The sequence below is a fragment of the Pyrus communis genome, chromosome 10 (genome assembly GCF_963583255.1).
Source record: "Pyrus communis chromosome 10, drPyrComm1.1, whole genome shotgun sequence".
Classification (NCBI taxonomy): domain Eukaryota; kingdom Viridiplantae; phylum Streptophyta; class Magnoliopsida; order Rosales; family Rosaceae; genus Pyrus; species Pyrus communis.
The window spans coordinates 6,001,788-6,013,387 of NC_084812.1; the positions used below are offsets into that span (position 1 = coordinate 6,001,788).

Consider the following 11,600-nt stretch of genomic DNA (forward strand, 5'->3'; position numbering starts at 1 on the left):
GTGAGTGAAAGAGGGGAAACAAATATGAAATAGTTTACAAAGTAAATAATTTATGATGGAGGTAGATAAATTGGGGTGAAACGAATAGTTCTTTATAGGTTTTATCTACTCTGTCTACTTCTGTGGTATACGAATATGAAGTATGTTTTCCTTCCATTGTTGTTTGTTTGAAGTAATTAGACTTTGGTTTTGTTAGTCGAGGGCTGTGGCTTACTCACAGTCACAGATATCTGTAGGCTTACTCACCTACAGATGAATTCTTTGTTTCTGCAGATTGAAAACTAATATTGTATTACTGAGAAGAGCATATGTTGGAGAAGCTTTTCTCCATTGCTGGCATTTGACTTTATCTTGTAGAAACGACTTACAATTGATTTGATTAGCTTTATGATATTTCCGTTTTTTATTGATGATATTTTTAGATTTTAGTTAACAGAAAAGCAAGTGTAAGTGGTAGAATGGAAGATATTAGTCTTTGATTTGAAGTTGTGATTAGTAGATTTTTGTTACAGTCGCTAGTTGTTACCAATCGAGTTTTAGTAGTTACTAATTTTTTTATTTATCATATACTAGCATATGGCCACACACTAAGTGTGCATGAAACTTTTTATTTTTGTTTTTAAAGTAGAAGGAGAGAGGAAGAGAGAGAGAATGTGGGAGTGGGGAGAGAGACTTAATTTTAATTTTTTTAATTAGAAATTTGGGTGAGGTTTTGTAATAAAAACAAAAAAACAAAATTTTGATTGTTTGAAGTTACAATTCTGTCCATATTTCTTATTCATGTTCAGTTTTAAGTAGAGGGTTAAGTTGTGAATTTCATAAGAGTTTGGTTGACATGAGTGTTCTAGTAATATGTAGTTTAGATATATATAAAATAAAATAAAAAGCCAGAAAGGCAAACGCAAGATAATAGATTAAACAAGTTTTCGGTTTGCAAACAACCTCTTAGTTTTAGATATTAGTAAAGTGCAAACAAATATGTACATACCCAAACTCCTAATTAATCAGAAATGCGAATCATCTGAATCGGACGAGGCCTTATCCCAAGACTGCTCGTTGGTCTCAGAGACAAGTGAAGCTACTCCTCATCCTCCTCAATATCAATAGGAACATTGGGATCAATCTGCCTACGTTTTGGATGATCTTCTGCTGGCTCCGAAGATGAGGAAAGCCATTGTTGTTGCTGATCATATTCATCATCGACGATATCTGAGGATCCACGTGGACGAGGCCTCTTCCCAAGACTGGTCGTTGGTCTCAGAGACAAGTGAAGCTGCTCCTCATCCTCCTCAATATCAAAGGGAACATTGGGATCAATCTGCCAGCGTTTTGGATGATCATCTGAGTCGGACGGTTGCTCATGCCCTTGCTCCTCATCCTCCGAAGATGAGGAAAGCCATGAGGAAAGCCATTGCTGTTCCTGATCATATTCATCACCGACAATATCTGAGGATCCACGTGGATGAGGCCTCATCCCAAGACTGCTCGCTGGTCTCAATAGGTAGTGCACGCCGCAGCTTTTAATGGGATACCTAAATGGGAATCGAAATACAACTTCACAAATATGTACCCCCGGCTCCTGTTCCAATATACCCACTAACGCAAGCGTCACATGAGTTGCCTTTATGTCCGCACCAAGCCATAATTCAGGTTCACGCAATTCTTTTCCGTTGATGAAAATCCACATGTCCCCAACACAATCATCATGAGTCCATGGTTCAACAACAAAAGATAGAGCCAATCCTAATAACGTATCCCCCACTTGTAATTTTAGAGGAATTTCAAAACGAAATTCACCTCCACCAGCAAATTCATCATCCCATTCATATTCAGGTTGAAAGGTTGTGGGATGGTTAGATGTATAGCTGAACCATTTTGGAACTTCATTGCCTGGGTAAATAATGTCGAATTCAGAGCGCGGATATATTTCCTGCAATAGTAGATATATATAGTTAACAAATTACAAACATTTGTGATCTGATCTCTCTTTCAAGTATCAACAAAATTAATTTTCATTTGAACATAAATTAAGAAGAAGAGATACCAACCTCATTCAACAAGGTGTTTTCCAACTTTGCTAGCTCATCGCCACTTAGTCCATAGCAGTTACACAAGGTAAGCTGCTCAAGGGTCCAAGGCAGTTTTGGAATTTTAACCAATGATGTGCAACCATCCAAATGTAACTGACGTAGTCTTGGTGGAAGGATTGGAATTTCCTGAAGCCTCTTGCAATCACTCAAGTCAAGTGTTATCAAGTCGAAAACTTTGCTAATACCATCCGGAAGGCTAACAAAATTGTTTCTCGACAGATAAAGGTATTTTACTGGGGACCAGCAACCAAGAGGCACAAGGAAATCACTTTCTGATAAATTGCATCCGTCAAGATTAAGATACATATATGAATCGCAACTGTAGGATGAAACTTGATTGAACTTCACCTTCTTTCCCCAAGGGAGGAGTTGGATATTTTGCAACTCACAATCACTTGCTTCCATGGTTATTGAGGCAAAAGCACGTGATGGCAATTCTCTTATGCCACTTTTTTCTATACCCAAATACGTTAGGGATTCCATCTCGCCCTCTATTTCTGGGAAACTCTTGAGACTTCTACAACCATTGAGAGAAAGAAAATCTAGGGACCTCAATCTAAGTCTTGTTGGAAACCTCGTAAGCTTAGAGCACCCAGTAAGACGCAAAAAGCAAAGTTTATCAAGGAATCCAACTGAATCATCAACCTCGACCAAACTTGTGCAGTCACCTAGATCCAACATCGTTATGTTTGGGCTTCCGGATAAGTCGGGGATTTTTTCCAAGAATTCGCAACCACTTAAATTCATCCATGTAAGCTTTTCCAATTTCTATAAAACCAAACACAAAAACAAAACAAAAGTTCACATGCTTTAAAAAGAATATAATAAAACACTTTTGAGTATTTTTTTGGGAGATAAAATATATGTTTAAATAATAATATGATTTAAAATAATTTAAAGCATGTACCTTAAATTCCTTCAATTGTCTTATGCCACTATATGACACATCAAACTTAATGAGATGTCTTGGATGAAAATTGGACTGCAAATTGAGCACATACGTATGCTTTTGATCAATATTGAGTCGTCCACCGAATTCAATCAACCTCAAACTGTTGGACAGATAATCAACCTGTCCTGAAAAGTGTGCATTACGGTTTATAAAAAATTCAAGATTTATCATCTTCAAGAAGCTTTTTGGATTCAAGGGTATCTCATCTGGTTTGGGCAGATTCACAACAATGCCTCTAATTTTCTCTGTCCCCTAAGATGGAAAAAGAAATAATGTTAACAAACAAGTCACAATAAAATCTCTTTTTCTTCTTTTCTAAATCATGCCAATTAAATCAAATGTAATTATGTAAGAACATATATTCTACTTACTCTGCAATCAATTAGAACATCACGCACATCTTCATGATGCCACAACCTACTCCGCTTGCCTGGTTCGGGTGATTCTTTGTAAACTATATGCTTACCCATTTTTTGTAGCAAGTCATGCATCAAAATCTGATTATGTTCAATAGTTATGATGGCTTTCTCAACAAGTACTTCAATACAATCTTCACGTACATTGAGCGTCGAACTTCTTAATATTTGTAACACGCAGTCTTTATTTTCACCCTTAAACAAACATGCAATGTCTAGGAAAACTTGTTGCAGGCCCTCATCCAAGGCATCATAAATTTTTCGAACTATTTTTTCAATATTTGTATAAGGTTCTCGAAAGTAAGAATCATCACTGTTCAATACATCTTGCCAACAACCTATACTTTGATTGCACAGATAAGAACCCATAAGATTAAGAGCCAACGGAAGGCCTTGAGCGTGGACTATTGCACGTCCTGCGAGGCTCAAATAATCATCTGGAGGTCTATTTCCTTTGAAGGCATTCCAACAAAAAAGCTCAAGTGCTTCACAGTATCCTAACTTTTGGACTTCATATATCCACTGACCTCCATAAAATTTTAGCAATCTTCTATTTTGTGTGGTTATGATCACTCTGCTACCCTCACCGAAACAATTGACATCGACCCAGTCTTTTAACCGCTCCAATTTATCCACATCATCAAGAATTAAGAGAATCTTCTTTCGACTCAATCGATTCTTAATAAGATTGATTCCTTGATAAGCATCAACAATTTTCGACTCTGTACCACGTAGAATGTGGGATAGTAGAGTCTTCTGTAGTTCGATTACGCCTTCATGCGATGTCAATTTCTCTCTAACATTTGCCAGAAAACAACTACCTTCAAACTTATGAGCACTTGCATTATAAACCGCTCTTGCAATTGTTGTCTTGCCTATTCCAGATGTCCCCCAAATCCCAACTACACGACGATCATTTCCACCGACACCTAAAAGCACTTCCACCTCTTTTGCACGAGACTCTATTCCAACTGGGTAACTAGCCACATGCCAATATGTGCGATTTAATAGTTCGGTTGAAATCTCCGCAACGAAGTCGTTAATAAATGTAGCTTCATACCTACCAGTTAAAAAAAACAATGACACATTTAATTTTGTTAGCATGGTACGGTAATGACACTACCAATTTGGTGGCCTTAATCTTTTTTTTTTTGTTTTCAATACTCCAATTCATTGATAACCTTTTTTTTAGCCGAAAACGTATTATTGTTATTTTTAAAAATTTTAAGTTGTAACCAAAAATTTTTTAGACGTAATAGTTTCTTATCAATCATGACATAATACACACGTATTAGGTTGTTACTTAACACCATCTTCAATCATTGAGATAATCTAATATACTTGTTACCTATTTAGTTATAATCAAGATTCATCATTCACATTTCAAACACATTTAGTAAATCAAGTCATGCATCAAGATTTAAGATACAAATTAAGTTTAAAAACCAAATAGATGTTACTAACTAAATAAAATAGAAGCTAAAGTTAAAGTAACAAACTAAATAAAAAATAAAAATTTGGTTAAATTCTAAAAATACATCAAATATCCTATTAAAATACAATTATGAGATATATAAAATGAGGCATCTAATTCTAGTTTTCTATGGTACTGTATATATGGATTTTAAATACCATAATCATACCAATTATGTTGGTATGGTACAATTAGCACACCATTACATGTGGTACAAAAAAAAGGGCACAAAATTAGTATGGTATAGTTGGTCATTTGGGTGGTACGGTAATATGGTGAAAAAATTCACCCCTAATAATGAATTTATTGCAGTTAGTACTCTTATTTGTTCTTATATTAATTTTATTTTACCCATTTAGTACTCTTATTGGCTAATAACTAGATAAGGATGTTGAATATAAAGATATTGATATCGTAGAGTTAAATTAAAGTTAGACGACATGATGAAGTTTGATGACATGATGAATTTTAGGATGCGTGGTTAGATTACTAGAATATGATTAATATATGGCAGATTTTGGAATTTTTTGTTATTGTTGGGCTACTCTAAGTACTAACAAAGTAAAAAAAAAATTGCAAAAGAAAAAATATTAGCTTCGGTTATGGGTTGGTTGGTTTGCTTCGGTTTGTTTCAGATTTTTATCAAGTTTCAACTAAACTAAATCGTTATATCGTAATTGATTTGACATTGTTTTGGGGGTAAACAGTAAATTTGATCCAATCCGGACCCTAAACACCTCTTAATTCTTATTTTTATTTAAGCAGTTCTTAATTCTTCAGTCAACTACAAATTCATAGTAACAAACGTTTTTTTTTTAAAAGTAAAAACGTTATTTTCATATTTTATTTGTATTATCTTTCTCATAAAAATAAATTTAAATATATTGATGGACCCTACTTTTATTAGAAAAATAATACAAATAAAAGATAATTGCAACACTACTTTTAAGAAAATTCCAAATTCCGAACAATAAAAATTTTTTTGCCATTTTTAAGGAGAATACAATAATATCAATGGAGCCCTAATTTATAACTGTTATTCTCTTTTTGTTTGAAAATTGTTGAATTAGCTTGAGTTGTTTTTATTAGCACACTACATATTATTAAACGATTTATATAATGACTGTTTAGGCCTAATAAGATTTAAAAAGATTTATATAAAACAACCCTAAATGTCATTAGATTGAGAAAAAGATTATTTTGTAAAGGGAAGTAGTAAATTCTGAAATACAGAGTAAAGCAACTCAAAAACCATATACAGGAAGGTCAGAAATATACGTACTCTCCCTTGTTGAGAGTATCTCCCTTCAGATCTGCTACTTCTGTAAGAGCTGTCCTCCATCCTTGCACCTTCTCCAGGTTATTCTCATATTTGAGGCTATGGTCAGCAAACGCAGCATCATAACTATTTCTTTGGTGTCGGACATCCGATGGATCCACCTTGTAGAAGATTGACCTTGTCATCTGTCCCTTTGACTTTCTACATTTAAGAATATGTACGAGCTCGTCCAAGCACCATCTTGAAGAAGCATAGTTTTCAGAGAATATGATGACAGAAATTCTCGAGTTTTCAATTGCTTCAAGAAGAGTTGGTGCTATTTTTTCTCCTATTGGAAGTTCACTATGATCAATGAAGGTGTGGATTCCATGACGGACCAAGGCTTGGTATAGATGATCTGTAAAATTGTAGCGTGTATCCTCACCTCTGAAACTCAAAAAGACATCGTATGTCCATGAAGGAGTAGTGGTGAAGGAAGAAGAAGGGACAAGTTGATTGGCCATAGGAGAATTAAAGCCAGACCATAAACTAAAGAAAAGAGCCTCTCAAAGAATTGGAATACGCAGTATGGTATGGTGTGTGGACAAAGGAACATCTCTTGTTATATACATACCGACGAAGCAGCTTCTTACTTACTACCTTTCAATGTGACTGTGACATAGTGAAGGGATTAAAGTTGACACGAAACTTCTCATCTCTTTCGTTGGAATATCATTTCATCAAGCAATTTGTTTTTTTTTTTTTTTTTGTTACCGACGAGTTCTTTTTCCATACGCCAATATTCTTAGAGCTGATGCTCTTCATGGGTCAATTCATTGTCTCATCACACTATCATTAATTGGAAACAACTAAGCTACAATTATTTACCTTTTATTTCGGTTATATAATAAAATGATTCTATTTAACCATATTTGTTTATTTTATATTGGACGATCATAAATTATGTAAATTTTTTATTTAAAATTAAATATAAATCATACTTGACAAAGAAATTAGTTGCACAATGCACGATAAACGAATGTTATTAAAAGATTTTCGAGATCCTCACAAAGAGGATCCTCTCTTTGTATAGAACTCACCATTTCCAAAAGAATAATGATAAAGAGAATAATTTTCAAATGTGAATGTAATCAAGCTACAAGAGAATAATTTTCGTGAATGTAATCAAGCTACAAGAGAATCCTCCTACCTGCAGAGCAGTTTCCCACCTATTACCTTCAAATGTGAATGTAATCAAGCCACAAGAGAATAATTTTCGTGGCAACATGTTTTCAAAAGTGATTTAGACAAAGCATTTTCATATATACCATGTTTTAATATGAGAGTAATTTTCGTGAAAACTTAATTTCATCAACAATGATTTATTTTTCTTGGTGCTCCTTTTTCACCAGCACGATGCAATGCAACGTGATGCTACTATGTTCGTATGTCAAACCAATCTTGCACATAGAAAGGTTACTTGACTTGAATACTGCAACAAAAACACTTTAGATTGTTAAGTGGTTTTCTTCACACCCTATTTTTTCCTCCTTCATGCAATACGTACCGATGAAATGCAATTTCTTCTACATAAGGAAATCAAATTAACCACTGGCATGCCATCAAATGTGCATGTTTGGATTTTTATTTTTACACTATAAAAAAACTCATGAAAAATTATGAAAGAATACAAAATAAATAATAAATACGCATAAAACACGAAACACATGAAATATATATACGTATGAAACACATCCAATCTAAGTGTGGTAGTGTTGTTAGTGTTTATAATAAATTTATGTATACTAGTATAGGGATATATAACATCTAATCTAAGTTGACAAAGACTGATTTGCTTCAATTATACCAAAAAGAATTAATTATCCTCATTTCACCAATTAATTGACAAGTAATTAATTAGTCACCATTTCACCATTTAAATCACTTTAGTGTGGTGAATGTCTGCCGTTGGATTAGTCAAAAGAGCCATTGGGCTCAATATTCAATCCAGCAAGTGGCCGTACAACCCACGTGGGTGGGGTCACCTCCTGCAGAGGCTGTCCGCGTATGGGAGCTTGCGCGTCAGTTTCCGAGTTTGTGTTTCAACTTTCAACGCATGGTTCTCCATTTGTGGATCGGTTTAGAAGAGAGGATCCTTGCATCATCCACTTCCTAGGATTTCAACAATTTTTAAATTATATTTGTTTATTTTATATTGTACGATTATAAATTATGTAAATTTTTTATTTAAAATTAAATATAAACTATATTTAACAAAAATTAATTGCATAATACAGGATAAATAAATGTTATTAAAGGATTTTCCAGGTCCTCACAAAGAGGATCCTCTCTCTGTATAGAACTCACCATTTCCAAAAGAATAATGATAAAGAAATTAAATTTATAGATTAAAATTGTAAACTAAATAATGTATCATTAATAAAGAATGAACACGTTTATCAATGTTTAAATAATAATCAAATTATCAATTTTCATATTATTTAGTTTAAAAATTTAATCTATAAAATTTAATTTTCTTAACATTACTTTTTACAAAAGTCGAACTTAAAACCATGCAGTATACTAATCTAATCCAAGTTGACAAAGAATGATTTGCTTCAATTATACCAAAAAGAATTAATTAGTCCTCATTTCACCGATTAATTTACAAGTAATTAATTAGTCATCATTTCACCATCTAAATCACTTAAATGTGGTGAATGTCTGCCGTTGGATTAGTCAAAAGTGCCATTGGGCTCAATATTCAAGGCAGCAAGTGGCCATACAGCCCACATGGGTGGGGTCGCCTCCTGCAAAAGCTGGCCGCGTATGGGATCGTGCGCGTCAGTTTCTGTGTTTGTGCTTCAACGCATGGCTCTCCACTTGCAGAAGTGGGCCACTATAATAATAGATCAGTATAGAAGAGAAACCTTTGCCTCATCTTTGTGAGGATTTAAGAATGCTTAAATCATATTCGTTCATTGTATATTGTGTGATTATAAATTATTATAAATTTTTTATTTTAAATTAAATATAAATTGTACTTAATAAAAACTAACTGCACGATACACGGTAAACAAATATGATTAGAGGATCTCCAAGATCCTCACTTAGAGGATCCGCCGGATCCTCTCTCTTGGTATAAAACTTGTCATTTCCAAAAGAGTAATGCTGAGAAGACTAAATTTATAAATTAAAATTAAAAGTTAAATGATGTGTCACCAATAAAGAATGAGCATATTTATTAACGTTTAAATAATAATTCAATTATCATTTTCATGTTATTTAATTTACAAAATTTAATTTTTTTAACATTACTCTTTATAAAAATCAAACTTAAAACCATGCAGGTATAAGTTCCACAATATGACTTGAGTTGGAGATAAAACAAACCAGACTTTCAATTTGGAGAAAAAGAGTACAGAGTTCCTTATAAAAGTTTTGGAAATGACGAGTTTTATACCAATTTGGAGAACCCTATTCCATATAAAAGTTTTGTTTGTGGTTGGAAGCCAACGAACTAGAAACTGGGAAAATCATGAAATTTTAACGGTATAATATGATGACATTCCTCTTCATTCAGAAGTGAGAGATCTTAGATTCGAATTTCGTAGATGACAAATTTAATATCAAATTAGACTGTTCATTACGTGAGATTCCATTGTAAAAACAATTGAGAATATGAAAAGTAACTTAATTACTTATAAACACATATAAAATTACTTTTATACCCGATTTGAAATTCACTCTTAACATCAACAAGCTATTCATAACTTAACATCTAAATTTTTATTCAAGTCTTTTCATCTTAGAAAATGATGGAGGATAAAATGTCTACATATCTACTGCATTGATGAAACGGTAATCATCTGAACACCTAGTTGAAGCCTAACTTTACGTAAACAAAGGTTCCCAGTCAACTAAGTCATGACGGAAAATCAAAAGAACAACTTCCAGGACTTTTCTTGGTATATGCAGTGTCGTATGGACAATGGACTCTGTCTTGTTACATCAACCCTCGCTTTTCTTTCCATCTGCAAAACAGTTTCCTACCTACTACCTTCAAATGTGAAAGTAATCAAGCTAAAAGAGAATAATTATCGTGACAACTTCTTCTCAAAAGTGATTTATACGAAGTATTTTCATATATACCACCTTTTAATGTGAAAGTAATTTTCGTAGCAACTTAATTTCATCAATAATAATTTATCTTTCTTTACTGATTCGCTCATTTTTCATCTTATGTCATCAACATGATGCAATGCAACGTGATGCTACTATGTTCGCATGTCAAACCAATCTTTCACATAGATAAGTTACTTGAATATTGCAACAAAAGCACTTTAGATTGTTAAGTGGTTTTCTTCACTCTTTTTTTTATCCTTTGTACTCTCTTTTTTATTTGAGGGCGAACTTGAACGCAATGGAAATGTTGCTCTATTATGACCAAAGGATCACAAGTTCGAGTAATGAAAACAGCATATTTGCAAAGCAAGAGTAAGGCAGCATACGATAGATGTTCATTCTCCGACTCAAAGTAAGAAGCCTTGTTGGCTTAGGACTCCCTTTTTATTTCTACTCAGATTGACTCCAATAAAATTCAAACTTGTTTATTTTGCTTTTGTGATTTGTTTGGTGTTACACCCTTTGTCGCACCATATGGGAGGAGACTTATGTTCTTCCTCTCTCATATGGATGCTACACACCACACACATTGTTCTCTCTAGTGTCTACCACTTTACACAGAGAGGTGTTTGTACTCTCATCTTCGAACACATCAAGAATATAAGTCATAGTTCATACCAGGACCTTTTATATAGCCTTTGGAATCCTCTTGGTATTGCTATAACCATTTAGTACTCATGCCTTTGTTGCCTTCTTTTTTATCACGTAGACGCCAGAAGGGTATTTTGTTTTGACCATTTTCTGCTCTGGAGATCTAAAATGAAACTGTTGTCGTTGGTCTTCTGAAACGCAACTCTGGCTCACTTCGGGTTTTGGATGACTCTGAGGTATTTACAAGAAACTTTCATAAATACATATTAATTAGCACCACAAAACATAAATCTGCAGGAAATCAAATTAACCACTGGCAGTCTGACATGCCATACAACAATATATTTACACTATAGGAGATGAGAGGTTTAAACTAAATTACATAAATAAATCCGTATGAAACTCGTCATTTATGAAAGTTGAACTTAAAACCCTACAGGTATAAGTTCGACAACATGACTTAAAATTGGAGGGGAAAAAAATCCAAACTTTCAATTTGGGGAAAAAGAATACAGATTTTCAATTTTTGGTTTTTTGGTGAACAGACTTTCAATGTGGTTACTCATGACTTAGGAGAACCCCCATGCCATATAAAAGTTTTGATTGTGGATTGAAGCCATTGAACTAGAAACTG

The 11,600-nt window shown here is 33.7% G+C and overlaps 1 protein-coding gene across 1 annotated transcript; it reads right to left on the reverse strand.

Moving 5' to 3' along the window:
* Positions 1 to 677: 677 nt before the first annotated feature.
* LOC137748852 (TMV resistance protein N-like) lies at positions 678 to 6,901 on the reverse strand. Its single transcript, XM_068489039.1, has 5 exons — positions 6,215 to 6,901; positions 3,414 to 4,518; positions 2,998 to 3,294; positions 2,049 to 2,858; positions 678 to 1,930 (listed from the first exon to the last, which is right to left on the reverse strand). The coding sequence occupies exons 1-5, from the start codon at positions 6,712 to 6,714 to the stop codon at positions 1,079 to 1,081; spliced, it is 3,564 nt and encodes a 1,187-aa protein (XP_068345140.1). The 5' UTR covers positions 6,715 to 6,901; the 3' UTR covers positions 678 to 1,078.
* Between the last annotated feature and the right edge of the window lie 4,699 nt (positions 6,902 to 11,600).

What these genes read in the sequence shown, in the direction of transcription:
- LOC137748852 (XM_068489039.1), bottom strand. Translation starts at nt 6,714, where the DNA reads ATGGCCAATCAACTTGTCCCTTCTTCTTCCTTCACCACTACTCCTTCA. An exon ending in GATACTCTCAACAAGGGAGA is followed by an intron (nt 4,519 to 6,214) that starts GTACGTATATTT and finishes TTTAACTGGTAG; the next exon opens with GTATGAAGCTACATTTATTA. An exon ending in AAAACACCTTGTTGAATGAG is followed by an intron (nt 1,931 to 2,048) that starts GTTGGTATCTCT and finishes CTACTATTGCAG; the next exon opens with GAAATATATCCGCGCTCTGA.